The following is a 27,863-nucleotide window of genomic DNA, read 5'->3' as shown; positions in this document are numbered from 1 at the left end:
TATATAAGTCTGTGATACTTTTTAGGGTTTCCTTTCCCTTCGTGGTTTCTTCATACTGTGAACATTGCTTTCTCTAAGGCACTGCTGCTTATAGAAGCCTTTCCTGTGGGTCTGAGCGTGGCTCTAGAAGTGATGCTTTCTGGAAGTCGTGCTCCCTGGGTTGATTTTTCTAGATGGTCTTTATCTGTTAAAAAATGGCTGCTGCTTTGAAGTTTCTAGTATGTGATTTTACCACTTCCTCTTACTCAGAGTAATGGTCTCTGGACATTGCTACCAGCCAGGCTCACTGTGTATCCTGTACCCCACTCCTTTCATTTTCTGACTGATTTCAGTATCCATGTGGTGGTCCATCCAGAACCCTGGCCTCTCAGTTCCTTGTCTTCACGTTTCCATTGACTTCGTCCTCCATTCCCCTCAGCTTCTTCCATTGGGAACCGGTCTTTATCCATCCCAGTCAGACGAGGATGATGGTTTGGGAAACATACTTTTAGATACAGAGGGTGCCAAAAACATGTATACACATTTTAAGAAAGGAAAAAAAAACTATTAAAATTGTAATACTCAGTATATACCAGTAACAAAAGATGAATACAAGTCACGTTTGACTTCTGCAATTACAAGAGGTGCTCAAAGTGGTTACCATCAGCGTCCAGACACTTCTGATGATGCTGAACTACTGCTTGAGCAACATTGACCAAAGTGTCCACTTGTATACATTTTTTTTGGCCCTGCCAGTATTATTTGAATTTAAAATATGAGTCCATAGTATATAAAATCTTAAATAATAAGATAGTAGCCTAAAATTAATGTGCGTATTATTCAAATACATATGATAGACAGTATTGACTTATGTTAATACTCAAAGAAAATAAACCTAGACAAACTAGAAGAGGTAAAATAGAAATGAGACAAAACATAACTAGTTACTGATGATTAATAATGAAAAATTCCTGGGGAAATAAGATAAAGCAAAGTTTTGTTTTTCTTTCAAGGACTGAAATATGAAGGCAGGTAGTATATGTACTTGAAATACATCTTTATTCAATTTACTCCTTGACATCTGTGTCCTGGTGTCACTGCAGAAATAGATTACCATGGGAATGAGTTGTTTGCTTTTATTTGTTAAAGTAAATGAAACATTCATGAAAATAAAATATGCCATGATATTTTTATGCTTCTATGTACAAAAGCAGTCTATGACAGGAGATGGAACTGGCAGTGGTATGACCAGTGTCTTAGTCTGTTCAGGGTGCTGTAACAAAATACCACAGAATGGGTAGTTTATAAACAACAGAAATTTATTTCTCACAGTTCTGCAGGCTGAGAGTCAGCATCGAAGAGTGAGGGCCATTTTCTGGGTCGCAGACTTCTTGCTGTGTCCTCACATGGTGTAAGGGACTAGGGAGCTCTGTGGGGTCTCTTTTATAAGGCACTAATCCCGTTCATGAGGGCTCTACACTCATGGCTTAAGCACCTCCAAAGGCCTCACCGCCTAATACTGTCATCTTTGGGGATTAGAATTTCAACATGTGAATTTGGGGTAGAGTTGGGGACACTTCCAGAGCATAGCAGCCAGCTGATATATAAAAACAAAATGGAAACCCAAGTAATCTCTATGAGTGGAGCTCTCAGTACACCCCTTTCATTATTTAGCTCTATTTGAAGCATGGGCTTTCTGAGTATAGCACAGGTATACGAGTATGTACCTCTGAAACCGTCAATTCTTGTCATGATCTTGGAAACTCAGATATGTCACTGGTTTTGTTACTCACCTTTCCTACATTTAAAACATTTGCCATTCTTGCCTATTGTCCTGCTCCCACTTCTAGAAACTTACCAAGAAAGTTGCAAGATTGATGTTTTAAAATTATTTTAAACATAAGTAATGCTAAGTTTCAATAAAAGAAGTGGTACCTAATTAAAAATAAATAAATGAGTCTTTAGGAAAAATGAATTTTGATCATTTTCATATTTATAATGTAACTTGAAGTATAGTAATAATTTTTACATATATAAATATTTCAGCACTGACATTTATTTCAGTTGCATTTTCAGTTATTTTATGTTAATTTTTTAATAATTTTAAATTTCTAATAAATTAGTATTATTTATATAAATTTACAATTTCCAAAATTGTTATTTGAGGCTGGAGCTACTTCCAAATCCTACACACACACACACCCTCCCCCTGGTTCTTCGATTTTTAATTGATGAGTTCAGGTTGAGGGAGAAAATTACTAGTTAGAATTCAAAGGTTTAGGCCATTGCAATTTATGAGTGAGTAGTTTGTCTTTCAGAGGCATCCATCTAAAAGACAGGAGAATATTAGGTAGAAAGAATAGTTCAGCTGTTTAATCTCAATAAATAGAATAACCTCATGTGTGACCTAATGTAATACAGTCTCTCAATTGTTTTGCAAAAACAGACTTTTTTTTTTTTTTTTTTTCATTCCTTTAGAACCTTGAGATCATCAAATGGTGGGTGTCTGGGGGAATTTCTGGGAACTTTTGATTGACTTCCTTTATTTTTTTAAAGAATAATTTACTGAGAGAAAATTTATATAACATAAAATTAACCATTTTAAAGTAAACAATTTAGTGGCATTTAGTGCCTTTACAGTATGGTATATTCACTCCCTATATCTCAGTTCAAAACGTTTCCATCACTTCAAAGTAAAACCCTTTACCCATTAAGCAATTAGTTTTTCCCCATCCCTCTTTCCACCAGCCACTGGCAACCACCAATCTGCATTCACTCTCTGGGGACCTATTCTGGATATTTTATATAAAAGATATTATACAATATTTGAGCATTTGTGTCTGGATTTTTTCACTTAGCACAGTGTTTTGGATTTTCATATTTTAATGGAAAAAACATGTAACAAAATTTGCCACCTTCACCATTTTAAGTGTACAGTTCAGTAGTGTTGTATTCACATTGTTGTGAAACAAATCTCCAGAACTTTTTCATCTTGCAAATCTGAAACACTATACACAGGAAATTACCATTCTACTTTCTGTTTCTGTAAAATTGACTATTTTAGATGTCTTTAGTGGAATGATACAATATTTGTCTTTTGTGGCTGAACTATTTCACTTAGCATAGTGTCCTTAAGGACCATTCATGTTGTAGCATGGGACAGGATTTCTCTCATTTTAAGAATGAATAATATTTATACTACATTCATCTGTCAGTGGACATTTGCTTTGTTTCCACCTCTTGGCTAGTTTCACTAGTGCTATTATGAAGATAGGTGTGCAAATATCTCTTCAAGACTCTGTTTTTAAATCTTTTGTATGTATTCCTAGAAGTGGGATTGCTGGATCAAATGGTAGCTATTTTTTAACTTTTTGAGGAACTTCCATACTGTTTTCCATAGTGGTAGCACCATTTTACTCTTCCACCAATAGTGCACAAGGGTTCCAATTTCTCCTCATTCACACCAACACTTACTATTTTTGTTTTTTGTTTTTTTTATTGTAGCCATCATCATGCATGTGAGGTTATATTTTATTGCAGTTTTGATTTGCATTTTTCTGATGATTAGTGATGTTGAGTGTGATTTCATATGCTTGTTGTTCATTTGTATGTCATCTTTGGAGACATATCCATTCAAGTTCTTCCTTAAAACTAGGTGATGAATTTTTGTTGTTGAGTTGTAGGAGTTGTTTATGTATTCTGGATATTAATCCCTTATCAGATATATGATTTGCAAATATTTTCTACCATTTCATTGATTGCCTTTACACTCTGTTGATTATTTCCCTTGATGCCCACATATTTTTGTGTCTGATTTAGTCCCATTTGTCTATTTTTACCTTTGTTGCCTTTGCTTTGGTGTCATAGCCAAGAAATCATTGCTAAGTCCAGTGTCATAAGGTTTACATATATAAGTTTTCTTCTAACAATTTTATAGTTTTAGGCCTTACATTTAAGTTTTTAATACATTCTGAGTTAATTTAAGTATATGGTATAAGAGAAAGGTCTAAGTTTTTTCTCCATTAAAAGGTCCTGCAAAAAATTGATTGGCCGTAGATGTACGGATTTATTTCTGGACTCTCAATTCTGTTCCACTTATCTATTGTTTGTTGTTATGCCAGTATAACACTGTTTTTTATTAGTGTGGCTTTATAGTAAGTTTTGAAATCCAGACATGTGAGTCCTTTAATTTTGTTCTCATTTTTCTAGATTGTTTTAGCTATTACTATTTAGAGACTATTACTTACGAATTTAATGATTGGCCTTCCCATTTTTGCAAAAATGGCCATTGGAGTTTTGATAAGGAATGCAATGAATTGTAGATTGCTTACTGTAGTTCTGACTTCTAAACAAAATTAAGTTTTCTCATCAGTGAATATGGGATGCCTTTCCATTCATGTAGAAGTTCTTTAATTTCTTTGAACAATGAATTGTGGTTTTCAGTGTACAAGTTTGTCACCAACTTGGGTAAATTTTTTTCCAGGAATTTTACTCTCTTGGATTTTATTATGAATGAAATTGTTTATTTTTCAGAAAGTTCATTGCTAGTATATGGAAACACAATTGATTTTTGTTTGTTGACCTTGTACATTGCAACTTTGCTGAATGATTTATTAGTTCTATTATCTTTTTTGTGGATGATTTGTGATTTTCTTTGTATAGGATCATTTCGTCTGCAAATACATACAGTTTTAATCTTCCCATTCTAATCTGAATGCCTTGTACCCCCCTTCACACCCTTCCCCCCACCCCAATTACTCTGGTGACAACTTCTAGTACAATATTGAATACCATTGGTGAAAATGGACATCTTTGTATTGTCCCCGATCTTAGGGGAAAGCTTTCAGTATTTTACTATAAAGTATGATGTTAGTTTTGAGTTTTTCATAAATGCTCTTTAGCATGCTGAGGAAGTTCTCTTCTATTCCTAGTTTTCTGAGTGCTTGTATCATGAAAAGGTATAGGATTTTGTCGAATGTTTTTTCTCTCTATCAGTTGACATGACACTGTGTGTGTATGTGTGTGTGTGTGTGTTTGGGGGGGGGTTCCTTCATTGAATTGATACGGAGTATTTCATTGATTAATTTTTGTATGTTGAATTACCTTTTCAATCTTGGGGCAAATCCCACTTGGTCAAAGTATATAACACTTATAAATATGCTGCTAGATTTGGTTTGCTAGTATTTTCCTAAGGACTGTATCATCTATATTCATAAGGGATATTGCTCTGTAATTTTTTTCTTGTAATGCCTTCCTTTGATATCAGAGTACTGTTTACCTTATAGAATAAGTTAGGAAGTTTTCCCTCTTCTATTTTTTGGAAGAGTTTGAGAAGTATTGGTGTTAATTTTTAATTTTTGGTACGATTTACCAGTGAAACCATTTGGTCCTCAAGTTTTCTCTGTTGGGAAGTCTTATTGAATCATTCTTCACTTCTTTAGGTTGTTCATATTTTCTGTTTCTTCTTCAGTCAGTTTTGGTAATTTCTGTTTTTTTTATGAATCTGTCAGTATCATTTAGATTATTTACTATATTGGTATACAATCGTTGATAAAATTCTCTTTGAATCCCTTGTTTTGTATGGTTGATAGTAATGTCCACACTCGTTTTTTGTTTAGTTATTCATGAAATACACTGTTTTGTTTTTCTGTCTGGCTTAAAGTTTTGTCCATTTCTTGTGTCTTTTCAAAGAACCAACTTTTGGTTTCATTGATTTTTATTATTTCTGTCTCTGTTGATATTCTCATTTTTAAAATACATAATTTTATGGTTTTCTTTTTCTTGTTTCCTTTAGCTCCACAAGCATATTTAACACAGTAGATTTAAAATCTTTGTCTAGTGGGTCCTATGCCTAGGCTTCCTCTGGGATGGTTTCTGTCATTTTATTTTTTTCCTTTGAATGGGCCATGCTTTCTTGTTTCTTTGTATGCATTTCGATTTTTTTTGTTGTTGTTGAAAACTGGATATTTGATTATTATAATTTGGTAACTCTGGAAATCAGATTTTTATCTGCCTTTCCCATGATTTACTTTTCTTGATTATTGAAGGCTCTACTTACCCTTTTTTTTAGTGACTTTTACAAATTATTTTTTGCAAAGAATGTATTCTTTGCTGTGTGTGGTCCCTGAAATCTCTGTTCTTTTAGCTTGTATTCAGTTAATGTTTTGATAGAGATTTCCTTGTGGATTGACTCTGTGCCCGTATACTTATTCAGCAGTTAGGCCGTTTATAACTTTACTTCCTGATTCACTAAGCCTAGAGATCAGACAAAGGATTTCCTCAAGTCTTTTCTTAGCACATATCCTGCCCTCGGCATACATATCCTGCCCTCGGCATACATATCCTGCCCTCTGCATACATATCCTGCCCTCGGCATACATATCCTGCCCTCGGCATACATATCCTGCCCTCTGCATACTTGTGGCTTTCTAAATTCTTCAGTACACATGGGTGCTTTTGAATGCCCTGATTTCTCAAAGAAACTTTGTCCTCAGCTTCTCTTTCCAGGCTTTAGGCTGTGCTTGCATGTAGGCTGTGCTTGCATGTGTCCACATAATCTTCTGTCCTATGTGGATACAAATTTTTTGTTTGCCTGAAAATATTTTTGAGCAATGTTCACTGCTTTTCTGACCCGAGTGAGTTTGAAGTCAGGCAAAACAAAAACAACTACCTCTCATCAGTTCTTCAGATAGCCCCCAACAGGTTAGAATAGACACAATGATTTGTGAATAAGATCTGCTCTGTTCCATCCAAAACCAGATACCAGGGTCCCATACTGGGCCACAGGCTACCATCTTCAAGATTGCCACTGTGTTAGGAAGGCAGAGGCACAAGGGCAAGTGTAAGTGCCACAAAGCTTTCCTGCTGTTTTCAAGTTGTCTTTTTCTTGATTCAGTATTCACTTGGTTGCTGTAAATCTTTGACTATTTTCCAGAGTTCTAACAAAGTTGGTGCTGACAGCTTTTGCTTGTTTTTCAATGTTTGTATGGAGGGATGGGCATTTGGAGCTGGCTATCCACCATTTGACTGTTGTCATCCTTTTCTTTCATTTTGGTGTGGGCCCTAAACATCAAAATTGGCTCTTTTTCTCATTTTTGATGCAAACTCGTTTTTTGTTTGTTTGTTTTTGTTGTTTTTAATCAAGACTGGACCACATTGTTCATTTAAAAATGAATGCTAGCACTATATAATTGCCAAGATGACGTGAAGCTCTAAGTATTCATTCGTCTGTGATTCATTTGACTAGATGCCTATATTGTTAGTCTGTTTTAGATTTTGAATCCAGATATATAAAAATCAGAACTAAGGAGTTAGCTTTAACTTCATTTTGTTTATTTTCAATATATGATACAGTAAAGATTTCTTTCTGTTATATGAATATTGGCAAATTATACAGTTGTATAGCAAATGTGAAAATCAACATAGAGAACAGTTCTATCACCTTTCATAAATTTTTCTTGTGCCCATTTATAGTCAGCCTCTCCCCTCCTCCAGTTCATGGCAAACACTGATCTCATTTTGTTTGTATAATTTTGCCTTTTCACTTATATAAATGAAGTGATAAAGTATATTGCTTTTCCAGACTGGCATCTCTCACAATAATGAATTTGAAATTCATCCATATTATAATGCTTTAATCTATTTTTGCATTCTATTCTATGAATTATTCTATTTTATTGTTAAAAATTATTCTATTGTATGGATTTGCAAAGTTTGTTATCCATTTACTATTTGGAGGGAATTAGGTTTGTTTTCAGGTATTGGCAGTTATGTATAAGGCCACAATAAACATTTACATGCAGGTTTTTGTATGAAAGAGTTTTCATTTCTCTTTGGTAAATCCCTAGGGTTGAGAGTTCTGGGCTTTATATTAAGTAAATATTTAGTTTTCTAAGAAACTGGAAAACTGTTTTCCAAAATGACTGTAAACTTTTGCATTCTTTCACCAATGTGTAAATATGTTAGGTGCTCCTATCTTTATCAGTAATTGGTAATGCCATTTAATTAGTGGACATTTGGTCCTGTCCAAAACGTCCATGGAGACATTTGGTCCATAGTTCATAGAAATCTCTCTCTTCTGCAAGATTCAAACCCTGACCCACCTACTTAATCCCATGTGCCTTTACGAGCTAGGCTACTGAGGCAGCAAGTGTTATTATTGGCAATACAGCCACAACACAATTATTGGACCAATTAAACATGTAGTATTTTTTATGTATTAATCCTGTAAACCAAAAATAGAAATAAATGTTATGGGCTATTTGAACCCAGAGATGTTTTCTAAGCATGGACTTTTTGGACAGAGCCAAATTTCAAGGAACTTTTGTCATGGACCACATGTGTCCATGGATGTTTTGGACAGGATCGGTTGTCTTGCAGTGTGTCAGTTTTGTTTAAACCATTGAGATAAGTGTGAAGCGTTATCTCATTTGATTGTATTTCCTTAATGTCTGATGATGTTAAACATGTTTTCATGTGATAATATGCCATTTATGTATATTTTCTTTTATGAATTCTCTTTCAAATCTTTTACCTAGTTTTTCATTAGGTTTTTTTATTGATCTTTGAGTGTTCTTTATATATTTTGGATACAAGTTGGATTGTTTTTGGTCAGAAATGTGTGTTTGGCTGGTAATTTTATTTTCTTAACATTATCTTTAACATATGTTTTGAATTTTCGTAAAGTACAATTTTATCTTTTTTTTTCTTTTATAGATGGTTCTTTTGGTATTACGTTTAAGAAATCTTTGCCTAACCAAGGATCACAAAGATATTTTTTCCTATATTTTCTTCTATAAGGTTTATATATTTGTATTTTATGTTTATGCCTTTGGTCCATTTTGAATTAATAGGAATTATTTTTAAATTTTATATTTTTATTCTTAAGAATTATTTCTGGAATTATTTTAGAAAAATAAACCAAGTCATATTTTGAAAAATGTACTTTCAATGTTACAAAATAATTTTCTTTTTGAAAAGCTGTCTATTTTTAATCTGCAGTTTTGCTAAATCTATAGTATCTCATTAGTTTTCCAGAACGTAGTCATCTTGCATAACAAACTTTGTACCCCTATTCCAACATCTCCCCATTTTCTCCTCCCCGCACCACTGGTAATTACTGTTTTGCTCTCTGCTTCTATGAATTTGACTATTTCAGATTCTGCATATAAGTGAGATCATACATTGTCTTTCTGTGTCTGGTTTATTTCACTTAGCATAATTTCCTTCAGGGTCACCCATGGTGTTGCAAATGGCATGATTTTCTTTTATTTTTGAAGCTGAAAAATATTCCACTGCATGTATCTATAATACTACATTTTCATTATCCATTCATCCTTTGGTGGGCATTTAGGTTATTTCCATATCTTGACTATTGTGCATCGCGCTACAATGAACATAGGAGTGTAGGTATTTCTTTGAGATTGTGATTTCAGTTCCTTGGGATGAATACCTGGAAGTAAAATTGCGGGTAATATGGTAGTTCTGGTAACAATACTGTACTTTATACTTGAAATTTGCTAAGAGAATAGATCCTAAGTGTTCTCATCTCTCTCTCACACACACATACAAACACACAAATTCACAAAGAAAAAGAAGACTATGTGAGGTAATGGATATGTTAATTAACCTGATTGTGGTGTTATTTCATCATGTACTTGTATGTGTATATCAAATCATCAAGTTGTACATTTTACATGTATAGTAAAAATAGTATCACAGATTTCTTATAGCAAAAATAGTCACATGTGTAATGTATTTTTTGTCTGTCAGGTGGCAACATATGAATTTAGCTTTCAAGTTCGAATTAATTGCTCCGATGCTCCAGAACTTAATACTCAGTGTCGCTTATCAGAATCTGCTATGACTCCAAAGACAACACCATTTATTCGAATGTGTTTTGTTCAAGCTACTGGTATGTAATATGAAAAATTCAATTGATGTGCATAATCCACATATTTACACTTAAGCTAAGTTTAAAAAATCAAAATATATTTTTAAAAAATCCAAATAGTGGAAAGTAAAATTATGATATAATTGCTGTGTGTTTCACTTAAACTGTGAGTCTGTGAGCTTGAATTTTGATTAATAGAGTTATAATCTCAGATGTATGACCATTGCTTTAAAAAATAGGATATCATTTTTAAAAAAGGTCGTTTTAGTACTTTATTCATTTTGTGGGCAGTTTTAAAATGATTACATTACAATTTAAACTATTAAAATAAAGTACATTGGCTATACAATGAAAGGATGGAAATTTTATATTAGAAAATATTTTTTTCCTAAGGGATAGGTTGCTAAAGGACTAAGTACATGTAAAGAAGGATAAGTATATAAAAATTTTGAAATATTTTTTGAATATTTATTTTCTCATTTTCTCCAAATGTTCAGGTATAAAATCAATGCACTGTGTAAGCCATACTTTTGAAAAGCTTTGGCTTTGCAGTTTATTATATGTGCCTAAGTATTTTTCAGAAAAGTTAAATCTAGTCTATACTATATTATACTATATTTTGTTTCTATAGTTCTCGCATTATGTTGTCAATAATAATCGCACTTAAGACCTAGTAATAGAAGTCTCATTAAAGAAGCATATACAACATAGAGATTTATTTCACTCCCATTTAAAATACAGAATTAAGAATTCCACAGCTGATAGGGAGGCTCCATGAAGTTAAAGTTTTCTCCCTTGTTTTAAGATAATCCTCTTAGGGAAATAAAGTAATCATTGTCACATTTTGTTTTCTGAATTAGGTAAATTAATTTCATGAAAAATAAAATAAAATTTACTTATTTAAAAATTTAAAAATAATGTATCGTCATTAAAGAAAATTGGAAAATGTAGAAACAGAAGATGTCATCTGCAATGTGAATATTTAGAACATACTATTAATATTTTGGTATTTTTCTTTTGTTCCAAACTTTGGTTGTATTAGTTTATTTTTTAACATAGTTGATTTCTTACTGCCTATGTTATGTTGAAATCTGTTCCCTCTTGATACAAACTTTTACTTGGATGTTATAGACCCTTATTAATTACTAATACTGATAACTATTGCAGAACATTTTATCCAGTAAGTGTGTCTTGTACATTACTTAAGCATAATCAGAAGCATTTAGGTTCTTTCCTTTTTATTTTCTTGTTAATATAAATACTGTAAAAGTGAACGTTTTTGGGTATAATACTTTTTCGCTATTTAAATTTTTTTATTGTTTAAAAAATTGTTGGGGTAATATTGGTTAATAACATTATATAAGTTTTAAATGTACAATTTTATACTACATCATCTGTGTATTGAATCGCATTCTCACCACCCAAAGTCTAGTCTCCCTCTGTTACCATATATTTGACCCCCTTTACCCTCTTCATCTTCCTCCCACACCCGTACCCTCTTATAACCACCATACTGTTGTCTGTGTCTATGAGCTTGACTTGTTTGTTCATTTGTTGTTTCTGTTCTGTATGAGTGAAATCACATGGTTCTTGTCCTTATTTAGATTTTTTTGAAAGTGAGATTCTCTGAATTGGCTGCATTCCTTCTAAAGCATATATGTGTTTAAGTTCTTGGTGCATCTTGCAAAAGGGCTTTTGTCGAGAGTCGTGCTGTTTACCCCTCCTCCAGTATAAACTCTAAGCAGCATTGAATTAAAGAAATTGGATATCTTTCTGTGTGATTAAAAGTACATAATTTCAATTTTCATTTCTTTGATTGCTTATGGATTAAAATTTTCTATCTTCGCTATTAATTATATATGCCTTATATAAATTATCTGCTCATGAACTTTGACTTCATCACTGAGGTTTTATATTTGTCTGACAGATGTCAGTGATCTCTATAGAGTAGACCCCTCTTATCCACGGGGGATAAGTTCCAAGACACCCAGTGGATGCCTGAAAGCACAGATGCTGCTAAGCCCCATATATCCAATGTGGTTTTTTTTCTGTACCTGAAAGCACAGATGTTGCTAAGCCCCATATATCCAATGTTTTTTTTTTTTCTGTACATAGATACCTATGATAAAGTTTAATTTATAAATTAGGCACAGTAAGAGATTAACAGTAATAACTAATAATGAAGTAAAACAATTATAACAATATGCCATAATAAAAGTTATGTGAATGTGGCTTTACTAAGTAAAATAAGGGTTCCTTGAACACAAGCAGTGCGATACTGTGACAGTTGATCTGATAACCAAGATGGCTACTAAGTGACTAAGGGGCTGGGAGCATATACAGCGTGAATATGCTGGACAAAGGGATGGTTCACATCCCAGTCAGGATAGAGTGGGACTCCACAAGATTTTAATCACACAACTCAGAATGCATGGTTTAAAACTTATGAATTATTTACATACATTAGGAAAGAAGAACTATACTATCTTTGTTCACAGATGACATGATTTCTATGTAGAAAATCTAAAAGAATTGATTAAAAAATACCTCCTGGAATTATAAGAAGGTTGCAGGATATACGGTTAATATACAAGAGTCAATTCCTTTCCATATACCAGCGATGAGCAAATGGATTTTGAAATTAAATACAAAATACCATTTGTATTAGCAGCCCCCAAAATGAAATACTCATGTATAAATCTTGAACGAAATATTTACAAGATCTATATGAAGAAACCTCCAAAACTAACGAAAGGAATCAAAGAAGAATTGAATAAATGAAGTGATAGTCCATGTTCATATATAGGAAGACACTATTATCAAGATGGAAGTTCTTTCCAACTTGATTTAGAGATGCAATCCAATCCCAATCAGATTATCAGCCCATTTTGGGGATATTGACAGATTGATTCAAAGTTTATATGGAAAGGGCAAAAACCCACAATAGCCAACACACTTTTGAAGGAGAAGAACAAAGTTGGAGGAGTGACAATACGTGACTTCAAGATTTACTACAAAGGTACAGGAATCAACAGAGTTTGGTATTGGCAAAAATATAGACAGATCAATGAAACAGAAAAGAGAGCCCAGAAATAGACCCACAGAAATGTAGTTAAATTATCTTTGACAAAGGAATACAGGCAGTACAATTCAGAAAAGATAGTCTTTTTAAAATTTGGTGTTGAACAACTGGGTAGGCACAACCAAAAAAAAAAAAAAAAAAAAGAAAAAGAAAAATGAATCTAGGCCTTACAGTGTTACACAAAAATTAACTCAAAATGGATCACAGACCTAAATGTAAAATTCAAAACTATAAAACTCTTAGAAGATAACATAGGAAAACTCGAGATAATTTTGGGTTTTGCAGTGACATTTTAGATACAACAACAAAGGCAAGATTCATGAAGAAATCATTGATAAGCAGGGCTTTATTAAAATTAAAAATATCTTCTCTGTGAAAGACAGTGAAGTCCTCGAAACACAAGCCACTGACTGGGAGAAAATATTTGCAAAAGATATATCTGAGGAAGAACTGCTATCCAAAATATAAAGAGAACTTAAAAACTCAAGGAGAAAAAAACGAATAAAAAACTGAGCCAAAGATCTGAACATAACACCTCACCAAAGAAGATATACAAATGGCAAAAAAAGCATATAAAATACTTTAAATCATATGTCATCAGGAAAATGCATATTAAAGCAATAATAAGTCACTGCTACACATCTAGTAGAATGGCCAAAATTCAGAACACTGACAACGCCAAGTGCTAAAGAAGATGTGGAACAATGGGAACTGGTAGGACTGCAATTGCTGGTGAGATTGTATTGTTGATGGGAATGGTAAATGATATTGCTACGCTGGAAGAGGGCATTTGGTGGTTTCTTACAACACTAAACATGCTCTTACCATACAATCCAGCAAATCGTGCTCCTTGGTATTTTACCAAAGGAACTGAAAACTTATGTTCACATCAAAACCTCTACACAAATGTTTTAAAGCAGATTTGTTTATAATTGCTAAATCTTGGAAGCAACCTTTCTGTCCTTCAGTAGGTGAATGGATAGACGTTGGTACACAAAGTGGAATGTTAATGCTTAAAGGAAATGAGCTATCAAGTTATTGATACAGATCCCATGGACCTTTCATGTATATTACTAAGTGGAGCCAAACCCAGAAGGATGTGTGTGTGTGTGTGTGTGTGTGTGTGTGTATATATATACACGTATATATATATGTATATGTGTATATGTATATATATATGTGTATACACTGTATCGTTTCAACTGCATGACATTCTGGAAAAGGCAAAACTATGGGCAATAAAAAGAGTGGTTTCCAGGGGATGTGGGGAGAGAGAAATGAATAAGCAGACCACAGAGGATGTTTAGAGCACTGAATCTCCTCTGTGTGATATATGTGGTGGATAGATGTCATTATAAATTTGTTCAAACCCATAAAGTTTACAGTGCCACAAGTGATCCCTAGTGTAAACAGTGGGCTTTGGGTTATACTGATGTGTCATTGTAGGTTCATCGTTGTAACAAATGCACCACTGGTTGGTGGAGAATATTGATAATGGAGGAGACTGTGCATATGGGGTGGGGGCAGGGGGGGTATTTGGGAAATCTCTTCACCTTCCATTTAGTTTTTCTGTACATCTAAATTGCTCTAAAAAATAAAACGATTAAAAAATATAGGATTTTCAATCAGGTAATAATATCTTCTCTAATGTATTTTTGTTACAGATTTTACCAATTCTAGCCTTCAGTAGAATAGCCATTTTCTTTTTCATGTATGAATGTTATGATATGCAATCTCTATCTGTCTGTCTGTCTGTCTGTCTGTCTGTCTGTCTGTCTATCTATCTATCTATCTGTCTATCTGTCTATCTATACCCTTCGTTCCCATAATTTTTGCTTCTGTGTTTCTTTTTTTTTAAATTAAAGCTTATTGGGGTGACAAGTGTTGGTAAATTTCCATAGGTTTCAGGTGTACAATTCAGTGTTTCTCATACACACAGACAATAGCTTCTGTGTTTCTTTTCACTTCTGTACTACATTGGTGAAACTCTTGTTTGGGGATCATTTTAACTTTTACTTTTTCCTCAGCTCAATATTTCTTATAATCTGTATTCTATTGTCTCAAGGGTAATTTTTCTATTTTACTTGTAATTAATTACCATTTAAAATACAAAATTGGAACTTTATGGATGTGCTAAACCAAGATATCCTAAAAATGTTTAAAATTTATTTATTTTTGTCTTGCTGGGAATATAAAAATAGAAAATAATTGTATATTTTATTGTTGCATGTTGAAAAGTACAGGAAGAATTATCTATGAGCTTATATCTGTTAATATTTTATCAGTCTCTTTACTTTCATTTCATAGTGGTTCAAGTACCATTGAGATTATCCAGCACTGATTTTATATTTGAAATCCCATCATACACGATGACTCCTCATAACAAGGTCACAAAAACTGAGGTATGTATAGAGAATTGGTGCAGTTTACAACTGTTTTTCTGATTATGGTTTTTAGTTTATTGAGTTTATTATTATGAAGCAAGTGTTATAAGACTCCTTTCATTTTTAGAGAACTTGCATATATATATGCATATATAACTTGCAAACATATGTACATATATTGCTCATATTTCTGTGAGGTATGTATATATATTATATATACCTCATATTTCTCAGAGGTAATTGTCCAAGTATACAAGCACATACAAAACCATTTTTTATATATGCATATATTTGATAGAACTATTCAAATTATTTTAAAAAGAATTAAATTTTCCCTCTCTCCTTGTACAAGTGGAAGCTATGATTAAAATTAATGTGAAATATGTTCCATACAGGTAAGGAAATGTGGCTAGAGGTAATAATAAAAATTGAAAAAAATCTAGGTATATAATAAAGTGACTTCTATGATAATCTCTTTTTTCTTACTAGATAGCTCTGCCTCTCTTCTAATTATGAATCCACCTAGAAAGAAAAGAAAGACATGTATAAGAAGAAAGCGCATGCATACATTGTAGAAATTAGTATCTGTAGTTTTCCTTTTTCTACAATAAATTTTGAGCCTCTATAGCTTAAAGAACATTTATCTGAAGAAAATATTTAACATTACTCCCATAAAATAATAGCAGAATGTACATGAAATTATAGTCAGAGAACAATAAAAGGTCTCTTCTGAAATTAAAATGTGACTGAAGCATATAAAAGGAAGACCTTTTCTTTCAGTTACAGTTGACATTCAATATTATTTTATATTAGTCTTTTGGGTGGTAAAGATGTCACATTGGCCCCACAGAGAAGGAAATGTGACAATACACTACTTGGATTTGCCATGGATGATATTTACAGAGTCAGAATAAAATACATAATACAGAGAAGTGTTAATATGTTTATGGAGCAGAATTAAAATGTGATCATATGTAATGTATTATATGTAAAATGATGTGTGTGATATGTACAATGTATGTGTGTATGTGAAGGTTACATTGACAGAAAGGTTCAGAATTATAGAAGAGTGAAACTCACATAGTGGGTAATTAAAGGGAATTGTCTACAGTTGACAGAAAAAGAACTAGAGATATAAATACATTGTTTAAAGTTAGCAGGTGGCTAATGGAAGAATTAATATAATATAAATATCCAAAATTGGAAGGTGGAGAGAGGAGTGGAGGTAATGCAAATGAGCTTAATCCTCTACTTTACTAGTGGGCAATCAAGATGCAATATCTGAATCTGATAAATTGTGAAATAGTCATGTGGTAGTACTAAGTATGACTCCCAAAGTTGTTTAATTCTTAATTCCCGGAATTTGTGAATGCACTACTTTATATTGCAAAAGTTACTTTGCTGATGTGTAATGTGATTAAGATTAAGGACCCTGAGCAAGGGAGATTATCCTAGATTATCTAGGTTCCAAGGTCCTCACACGAGTGGTTAAAAACAGAACCTTTTTCTGACTGTGATCAGAAGGAAATGTGATGTTAGAAGAAGGGCAGAATGATGCAGTGTTGCTGGATTTGAAGATAGTGGAAGGAGGCCACCAGCCAGAGAACGTGTCTGACCTCTAGAAACTGGTAATGAAATGACAAGGAAAGAGATTCTTTCCTACAGCCTCCAGAAAGTATCATAATTTCTTCCAGCACCTTGATTTTGGTCAAGTAATATCTGTGTTGAACTTCTAACCTACAACACTATAATATAATTTGTGTTGTTTTAAAACAGTATGTTGGTGGTCATTTGTTACGGCAGCTGTAAATAACCTAAAGCAAGGCATATCAACGTCACATTTAGATTAAGGTATAACTAGTAGAGAAAATCCAAATCAGAATTGGCTAAAATTGGTTGCTTCTGGGAAGCAGAACTGTTGATGAGGAGTTGAGTGGGACAGCTGTTTTATAGCATTTTTGAGGTATTTGTGTAACTTGTGTACATATACTATTTTGATAAAATTATAAAGAAAAATAACAATAGTAAAGAACCTAAAGTGTTTCTCTATAGCTGTATTAGTACTGTTCTTAGGATAAGATATGGAATGTGTGAATAGTTAATACCATTTCCTTAATTTCAGAATGAGAATAATGAGGCATTCAAATAGGACGATTTCGTGCCCACCTTCTATTTTAAAAGGTGTTGTTTTCTTTATGAGGTGCAAATGAACTTTTTTACAGAGTATACAATTATTAAATAGATGCTTAAGTACTTACAGACATCCGGAATAAAATTGACTCATTTTTGTATTCTAAATATTTTAAAACAATCAAGCTTTAGAAAGAAACAAAGTACATTATTTTGTTGTCACAATTATATGGATCATTCTATACCCTTCAAATTTTTGAAGAGTAAAGTTAATAAAAACCCCAGTTTAAGGTTTAATTTAATAGTATGTCGCACCGAAAAGATGAATCTACACTCAAGTCATCCCCCTAGCTCCCAGATTTACCAAAACATTGCAGAGACAGTACTGAGAGTTTCTGTTTATTTTTCACACAACGTTTCCTAATGTTAATACCTTATATAACCATAGGACAATTTTCAAAACTAAGAAATTAACATTAGTACAATATTAACTAACTAAGAGATTCTATTTGGATTTTACCAATTTTTCGCTAATATCCTTTTACTGTCCCAGGGACCAATCCAGGATTCTATATTTCATTTCGTTTCCTCTGATATGTGACAGACTTTCAATGTTCCTAATTTTTTTATTACCTTGACAATTTTAAAGAGTACTGGTATGGCATTATTTTCAGAATACTCTTTAATTTTGGTTTGTGTGATGTGTTCCACTTGACTAGACTGAGTTCTTATTTTTCATGGGTTTTGAGGAAGAATGTCGGGGAGGCGAAATGTCCTTTTTGTCACATCACGTTAAGGGAGCACATGATATCAACATGACTTATCACTGGTGATATGTGCCAAGTTTATCCACTGTAAAGTTGAAGAAATTATCTTTTCCTTTCCACACTCTATACTTCAAAAGTGAGTTGTCAATTTCAGCCCATACTCAGTGGGTATAGTGTCACACTCCACTTTCTAGAGGGGAATATTATGTGCAATTTTTCTGTAAGAAAAATTATTCCCTTCTTCTATGTATGTATGTATGTATGTATTTGCATAATATATCAGTATGGACTCCCATACATTTATACTTTCAGTTATAACCCATTGTTGCATTACTTATTTTGTTGCTAAAATTGTTTCAACTTTGGTCATTGGAAGCTTTTAGATTGGACCTTTAACATACTCTCTCATCATTATGATTTTTAAGCATCCTCTTATTTTCTGGCACTATAAATGGCCCAGGCTCATCTTTTATTTTACTTGAATCAACATTTTCTCCAAGAAACACCAGTACATTTTATGGGAGAATGGTATTTAGAAGCCAAGATCTGTGTACCAGGTGTGCTAGTTGCTACTGATATGCCATGTGTACTAGACCCATTCGACAAATAGAGCCAAGAAATACTTGTATGTATACTAACCCATGAATACACATATATCTATAATTATCTGTCTGTCATCTGTCTGTCTGTCTATCTATCTATCTATCTATCTATCTATCTATCTATCTATCTATCTATCATCTATCTCATCTCTCATCTCTCTCTCTCTCTGTCTCCCTCTCCCTCTCCCTCTCAACATGAGTTCAAACTGATTATCTCTGACAGTGACTATAATCCAAGACCACAAGGTTAATTCCACTCTTTGTCCCTTGCTTATTTTTAACTCCTTTCTCTGACAATTAGAAATCTGACTCTCTTATTTATTATTTATTTACTTATTTGTTTAACCCTCGTGCACTAGTAAAAAAGTTTCAGAATTTTTAACCTATAGCCTGTTAGAAGTGCTAACACATTTACCAATTAGCGTACATTTTTATGAAGAGTAACTTTTTGTGTTTGGCTTTACAGTTTCCAGTCAAAAATATAGTTTTCCAAAGTTACCTAGGCTGTTCCTCTGCACCCCCACTAACATCAGTGAAGTTATTTCGTACATTTGTAATAAAGTGTCATAACCTACAGTCTGTCCTGTGATCCCTAACATCTTGGTTGATTGTTTAAAATTTGCATGCATTTAAGTTCACTCTTTATAGTTCTATGAGTTTTGAAAAATGTATAGAATAATTTATCTACCACTTCAGTCCCATACAGAATAATTTCCTTACACTAAAATTTCTTTGTGTAACCCATTTGCAGTCAGCTATTCCTCCTCCCACCAACACTTGGCAATCATTGATTTTTTTTCCATCCACATAATTTGACATTTCTAGAATGACAGGTAATTTAATCACATAATAAATAGCCATTTTGACTTAGCAAAATACGTTTAATATTCGTTTATCTTTTTGTATGAATTAATACTTCACTTATTTTATCACTAAATTTTATTCCATTGGATGGATGTGTACCACATTTTGTTTATCCATTCATTAGTTGAAGGAAATCTTTTTTTTTTACAGTGTTTTTTCATACATTCACATACAGATTTTCACATGAACATAAATTTTCAATTCACTTAAACTGATACTTAGGAGTGGGATTACTGGGTCATACGGTAGACATCATAAGAAACTGCCAAACTCTCTTCTTCTAAAGTGACTGTACCATTTTGCATTCTCACAGTTCTGAATGAAGATTTTGTTATTCTGCATATTTGCTTGCTAGCATCACAACTTTGATATTTTTTTTACCTCATTCTCTATCCTTTGTGTAACTTTCATAGTTAATAAACTATGAACGTATTTGCATACCTCTTTGTTTGCCTAACATCACTTTTAAAACATTCTATCTATGATTACCACTTTTAATTGCTTGATTTTGTACATAGGCCCATCAAGTTGGTATGTTAATGCCAACTAAATTTTATATTGTATATTATCAATTTTATAAATTTTTGTGTGTTAACAGGATCTTGTTTTACATAATTTTACGTCAAGAGATGTACAGTGGATTTTGGATATTAGTAAGACTGAAAAACTTTTCAAAGATGGCATATTCAAGCTTAGTGTACTCAGTGGGATTCTACAACCACATACAGAGTGTAGTGTTTCGATATATTTCTGTCCAAGTAAGTACTTCTCCCTATATTTGTTCTTGTTATTTAAGTTTATCTTTCATGTATTGTTTTATCATGTATACAAAAGTTTAGATTATTTGTTACATGTTCTTAAAAGAGTTTTAAGAAGTTTTTTACTAGAATTTTGTGGTAATCCTAAAAAATGGCTTATAGTAATCCTCACCTTCTGGTATTCATGCCCTTGCAGTCCCCTCCCACATCAAATAGGTCTGATATATAACCCATGCAATATGATGGATGTGATGGTGTGTGACTTCCAAGGCTGGATCAAAAAAGGCATTGCAGCATCTGGCTTGTACTCTTGGATTGCTTTCTTTGAGGGAAGCTGACTAGCATCTCTGTTTACCTATAGCTCAACTTCATTCTGTTGTTTTTTTTTAATTACAACAATTTTATTGTATCTTTTTATAATTGGTATGACAGATTTTCTCTCATTAAATACCTATTACAAAAATTCATGGTAATTCTTACACATTTACTTTTCTAAATGAACTGTAGTTTATTTTTTCCAGTTTCTGTTAATAGAAAAAAGCACATCATTGAGTTTTTTCATTTAAAGAATAGCATATTTTTCCAGAAATTGAAGTTTTATTTTATATGCTACATTATTGCTAATGAGAATTTTTCCATTCTTTTTGATTAACTATCAGTGTATAAAAAGAACGTATGTATATTTTTTCTGATACATCTGTACTGAACTTCTCTGGTTTGATCTGGAATTTTTTCAAATATCATTCTACATTGTTTTCTAAGTAAATAGTTTATAATATCAAATCATGGTAACTAATAAATTTGTCTCTTCATTTACAATATTTATATCTTTTCTTTTCCTCTTCCCCCTCTCTTTCTACTCCCTGTTCTCCTGAATCTGTTAATATAATGTTATTACATTACAATTATATTACATTTATATTACGATTACATTATAATTGTTACTGCAGTCTGTCCCTGAATCTGTTATTACAATGACAGTTTGTTAAAATTTTGATTGCAATAGTTTTGCTTTGTATACTTAGATGTTATAGAAAGTTTACGTCTAATGTAGCTTTTATAAACAAGTATATGCATTTAAAATAATGTTTTTTTCCCCTACAAAATTCTGTTTCCTTAAATGCCGTTTGTGTGATACATTGCCACTGTCTTCCCTTTTTCTGCCTTTGGCTGATATATCACTTTATTTTTAATCTGTGTCTTTTAAGTTTAGAATAAATTATAACAAACCAAAGGACCTTGCTTATGTTTTTGTGCATGCCCAAAATGTGATTTTTTAAGAGGGGAATTTAATTTATTCATATTTTATGTTATATATTTGTTCATTTTCATGCCATTTTATTTTTTATTTCATTCATATTTTCTTACTCTTTTTCTTAAATTTTATGTATCGATAAAGTTTTTGTTCTACATACTATACATCCTATTTCTATTCTATATGTGATTATCTTTAAACCTTTGAAAATACCTATTTAAAAATAGATTTTCCTATCAGTTTTAAGGTGAAACAGTATCAGTGAACTTATCCACAGAAAAAATAAAAGTCAATAGTAAGAATTTCTTTCTGCTCTCGATGTCTCAAGAATTTGATGAAATAATTTGGAATTTTATTTCCACCTAATGTGTTTTGTAGAAGATTATACATCATTCAATTCTTCCATCTTCTTAATCAGTTCTGGAGACTTCTCCATCTCTAAGGCATTGACTTAGTGTGAAGCAAGCCTCTAGCAGATCAAAGCTAGCAGATTGGATAACAGTGCTGGGTTTGTCAGGATCAAACAGCTGGGTGGAGACTGGAATCTTTGGGAGTTGGAGTTGAGTTACAGAGACCTTTTGAGTTGGAACTGGAATAGCATCTGCTTGACCCTTTGGTTGCCACCATTTGTTTCCTTCTAGTGCAGACAGTTTTTCCTTTTCCTGGCTCACGTGTTACTGAAAACAGCCCTCAGAACTTTTCCTTAGTAAGTATTTCCAGAGGAAGTGTGCCTTCCTTTTCTTGTTTTCTTAGTTGTTTTTACTGCTGATTAAGAAGATGAGACTATTAGAAGAAAAAGTTGCCTTCTATTTTGCCTCACATTCTTCAATTTTTAAATTAGATACCTTAAGAAAGACAAAGTGTACACTCAGATGACATTAGTTTTTAAAGTATTGTTTTTTGAGATAACAACTTTATTAAAGTTTATTTCACACACCATAAAATTTACCTTTTAAAGGTATACAACATGGTATTTTTTAAGATATCCTCAGTGATACAATGATCACCACAGTCTTAATTTTAAAACATATTTATCACCTGGAAAAGGAAAGCCTATACCCATTAGTAGTCACTCCCCATCTCCCCCTCTATTCAGTCACTGTTGACCTCTACTTTATTTCCTGTCTCTAAGAATAAGATTAATGTGGACCTTTCATATAAATAGAATCATACAATGCACGTCCTTTTGTGATTGGCTTCTTTCATATAGTGTAATAATGTCAGGGTTCATGTTGTAGCATGAATCAGTACTTCATTCCTTTTTATTGCCAAATAATTGTATGGATATGTCACGTATTGTCTATTCATGCTCATTTAGTGTCCATTCAGTTAATGGACATTTAGTTTGTTTCTACTTTTTTGTCCCTTATGAATAAAATAGTTAGGAACACACATGTTTTCATTTATTCGGGTATATATTTTGGAGTGGAATTCTTGGATCTTAGGATAATTTGTTATTTTGACATTGTAAGAAACTGCCAAACTGTTTTACAAAGCAACTGTAACAGTGTATTCCAGCAATGATTGAGGGTTCCAGCAATGATTGAGGGTTCCAATTTCTCCACATTCTCACCAACCCTTCTTGTTATCTTTTTTTATTTTAGCAATTTTGGTGCGTATGAAGTGATATTTTATTGTAGTTATTATTTGCATTTCTGTGGTGTCTAATGACGTTGAATATATTTTCATGTGCATATTGTAAATATGTGTATCTTCTTCGGAGAGGTGTTTATTCAAATCCTTTGTCCATTTAAAAATTCAGCTGTCTTTTTGAGTTGTCAGTGTTCTTTATATATTCTGGGTAAAATTCCCTTATCACAATGTAATATGAAAATATTTCATTCCATTCTGGGATTTGTCTTTTCACCTTCTGATTATGACAACTGATGAAAACTACCTTTTAATTTTGATGAAGTCTAACTTATCTTATTTTTCTTTTGTCACTTGGGCTTTATAGTGTCATATCTAAGAAAACATTATATAACCCAAGGTCATGGTTATTTACTCTTATGTTTTCTCCCAAAGTTATATAATTTTATCTCTTGCATTTAGATCTATGATCAATTTTGAGTTATTTTTTAATATGGCCTAAGGTAGGACTCCAATTCCATTCTTTTACATGGGCATATCTGCTTGTCCCAGCACCTTTGTTGAAAAGAATATTGTTTCCTCCATTGAATTGTCTTGGTATCCTTGTTGAAAATAAATTGGTCATAAACAGAAGTATTTATTTCTGTTACCCTGGTCTTAAAGAATGGCTTGGGAAGTATTCCATCATTTCTATTTTTGTGAAGATTTTTATTCTTCATGAAATTTTTAGTAGATTTCACCGATGAAGCCATCTGTGTTTGGCTATTCTCTATGGGAAGTTTCTTGATTGCTACTTTAATATTTTTTGTAAGTCTATTCAGATTTTATAATTCTTCTTGAATCAATTTAAGTAGTTTGTGTCTTTCTAAGAATTTGTCCATTTCATCGAGGTTATCTAACTTCTTTATATTCAACTATGCATTGTGTTCCGTTATAATCCTTTTATTAAGTTTATGTAAAGTGAATAGTGATTTTCGCTTTTATATTCATGATTTTTGTAATTTGAATATTCATTTTTTTTTGCTCATTCTTACTAAAGGTTTTTTTTTAAAATTTCATGATGTTTTCAAAGATCAACTTTTGATTTTATTAATTTAAAAATTTTTTTCCTATACTGTATTCAATTAATTTTTGTTCTATTATTTATTATGTCTTCTATTTGCTTTGTTTGGTTGTTATTTACTCGTTATTTATTTCTTATGGTACAAAGTTAGGTATTGATTTGAAATTTATCTTTTTTAATATAGGCATTTGTAACACTAAATTTCACTCTGAGCACTGCATTAGCTGTGTACCATAAATTTTGGTATATTTTGTTTTCATTTTAATTCATCTCAGATTATTTTTTAAAATTTCCCTTGCCATTTCTTCTTGATGATTAGTAATTTGGGAGTGTGGTGTTTAATTTCCACATATTTGAGAATTTCCAAAATTTCACTTTGTTACTGATTTCGAATTTTATTCCATTGTTGTTGCAGAACATATTTTGTATGATTTCAATACATTTTAGATGTATTGAGGCTTACCTTGTACCCTAGAATATGACTTTCCCTGGAGAAATATTCCACATGCAGTTGAGAAGTATGTGTTCTTGTAGGGTTGAGTGTTCCATAGATGTCTTTTAGGTCTAATTCATTTATAGTGCCTTTTAAGTCATTTATTTATTTGTGATCTACCTAGTTGTCTTGTCCACAATTGAGAGTGGAGTATTGAAGTTTCAAATGGTTATTATTGAATTATCATTTCTCCTTTCAGTTCTACCAGATTTTGCTTCATGTCCTTTGTGGCTCTGTTAGGTGCATATGTTTATAATTGTTATATATTCTTGATGAATTGTCCTATTATCAATATATATAGTGCACTTTTTTGTCTCTAGTAGCAATTTTTACTTAATATCTATTTTGTTTATTATTGGCATAGTCAGTGCAGCTCTCTTTTAGTTATTATTTCCATGTATATAATTCTTTCATCCTTTTACTTTCAATTGTATTGTGTTTAATCTAAAGATGGTCTTCAGTAGATGCCATGCATGTAGATCATTTTATAACATTTATTTTGCATATCTCAGACTTTTAATTGGTGCATTGAATCAGTTTACATTTACTGATTAATTACTGATGAGGGTAAGAAAAAATTTACATCTGCCTTTATGCTATTTGTTTTCTGTATATCTTAATTTTTTGTTCATCTCTCCTCTGTGACTGCCTAATTTTACATTAGATGTTGTTTAGTTTAGCATTTAAATTCCCTTTTTTTTCCAGAATAAATTTTTGAGGTATCTTCTTAGGGCTTTCCCTGGAAAATATAACTAACATCTTACTCTTTAAAATGTAATTTAAGTTAATGCCAGCTTCATTTCAGTAGTATATAAAAACTTTGCTGTAATATAGCATCCTCCTCCTTTGTACTACTGTCATACAAATGACAACTTTGTACAATATAATCCCATCAACAGAGTTTTATAATACTTCATACTGTTTCTTTTTAATCAAGTAGTCAATGAAAATACTTACAAATAAAACTACTTTTATGTTGTTATTTATATTTACTCATACTTCCCTTTACCTCTTTATTTCTTTCTGTGATTCAGGTTACTTTCTAGTGTTCTTTTATTTGTTTCAAAGACTCCCTTTAGCATTGCTTGTAGAAAAGGTCTGCTAATGATGAGGTCTGTCAGGTTTTGTTTATCTGGGAAGGTCTTAATTTCGTCTTCATATTTGAAGGACAATTTTGTTGGATATGGAACTGTTGGTTGATAGTCTTTTTCTTTCAATACTTTAAGTATGTCTTCACACTGCATGGCCTTCATGGTTTTTGATGAGCAGTTAGTTGTTCATATTATTAAGGATCCCTTGTATAATGAGTCACTTTTCTTTTTCTGCTTTCAATATTCTTTCTTTTCTTTGGCTTTTGGCAGTTTGACAAATGAGTCTGAGGGTAAATCACTTTGAGTTTCTCTTACATGGAATTCACTAAAATTCTTAACATGTTTAGATTAATGGTTTTCATTAGTTTCTGGTATTATTCGTCAATATTTCTTCAAATAGTCTTTCTGCCTCTCTTTCTCTTCTCCCTCCCAGGGATTCTCATTTTGCTTTACATTGGCATACATAATGATGTTTTATAGATCTCTGAGGCTTTGTTCATTTTTATTCATCCATTCTTTCTGTTTCTCAGACTGGATAAATTCAACCGACATTTTTTCTTGTTGGCTGATTCTTTGTTTACCAGTTCAAATCTACTTTTGAATCCTTCTAGTGATTTTTTCCTTTCAGTTATTGTGCATTTCAATGCCATAATTTATATGTAATGTATACTTTATATATATACATTTGTATATATGTCTAATGCTTGGAACTTTCTCAGTTTCTGTTTACAGCCTTTTTGTGTGTTTGGATCATTCATTCTTGTTTCTTTGTGTCTCAAAATTTTATTTTATTATTTTTGTTTTTTTAGTTTTCTTTTATTATTATTAATACTAGTTTCAGGTGTACAAAGCAATGTAATAGTTAGACATTTATACCCCTCACAAAATGACAACCCCCCTCCCCCAATCTACCACCCCTCCAACATCGCATATAGCTGCCACAGTTCCACTGACCCCATTCCCCATGCTGCACTCCGCATCCCATGACTATATATGTTATATAATATATATATATATATATAAAATATATGGATGTATTATATAGCGTATGTATATTAAACCATAGTCAACACCCATCACTATTCAGCATCAGGTGCACACTGCCAAAATTTTATTTTCAAAAATGGGACATTATAAATAACACAATATGCCAACTATGGAAATGAGAACCTTACCTTCACTCAGCAGTTATTGTAATTTTTTGTTTGTTATTATTAATGTTACTGTTTATTTGTTTAGTGGCATTTTAGAACTAATTCTGTAAGGTCTGTATTTCCTTTCTTGTGTGGCCACTAAAGTCTCTTAATTTAGTGCTCACCTAATGATTAATAGTGATTTCCTTATGCTTTACATCAATAAATTGCCCATCCTTTGCTGAGAAATTCTGTACATGTGTTGGGGCATGTAATGAACACTCAAGCAATTTACAACTCTGCCTTGGCCTTCACTTATTTCTTGTGTAAAACCTCTAGGTCAGTCAGAGGTGAGAAATTAGGATTTTCAAAGGTCTTCCTTGGTCATGTGTACAGGAAATAAATCAGAGCCTTTGAAATTCTCCATTGAATATCTAATTTCTCTGTTTTTCCTTTAAGTTTTGGTCAGCCTGTTGTTTCCCAAAAATGTTATCAATGCCATAGACAGCTGTGATGTTAAACAATTTATGATAATTGTTTTAATAAATACCCTGGGGTATTCCTATTGAGTGAGCTCTGAGTTAGATAAAATAAAAGAAAGCTATTAGAATGAGTTTCCCCTTCCTCCCGCCCTGGGAGCTATCAGAGTGGTCAAATAGTGAAAATTTTCTGGATGTGGGGCTTTTTGGAAAGCTCCAAAACCCATTGTGTTCCCTCCAGTTGCTTGCTAGGCTGCTGGGTTTAAGCCTACCTTGGTAGACACACTGCTGGTTTAAGGAT

The 27,863-nt window shown here is 32.4% G+C and overlaps 1 protein-coding gene across 1 annotated transcript in view; it reads left to right on the top strand.

The window, feature by feature from the left end:
- CFAP47 (cilia and flagella associated protein 47) overlaps positions 1–27,863 on the top strand; it is a 365,678-nt gene that overhangs the window by 80,497 nt on the left and 257,318 nt on the right. Inside the window, exons 22-24 of the mRNA XM_081043051.1 lie at positions 9,751–9,892; positions 15,261–15,355; positions 20,299–20,458. Of these exons, the coding sequence (XP_080899177.1) occupies positions 9,751–9,892; positions 15,261–15,355; positions 20,299–20,458 (397 nt within the window). The remainder of the gene's footprint in view (positions 1–9,750; positions 9,893–15,260; positions 15,356–20,298; positions 20,459–27,863) is intronic.

The sequence above is a fragment of the Rhinolophus hipposideros genome, assembly GCF_964194185.1.
Source record: "Rhinolophus hipposideros genome assembly, chromosome: X".
Classification (NCBI taxonomy): Eukaryota; Metazoa; Chordata; class Mammalia; order Chiroptera; family Rhinolophidae; genus Rhinolophus; species Rhinolophus hipposideros.
The sequence above is the reverse complement of the archived record's forward strand: the minus strand, read 5'-3'. Positions and strand labels throughout refer to the sequence as shown.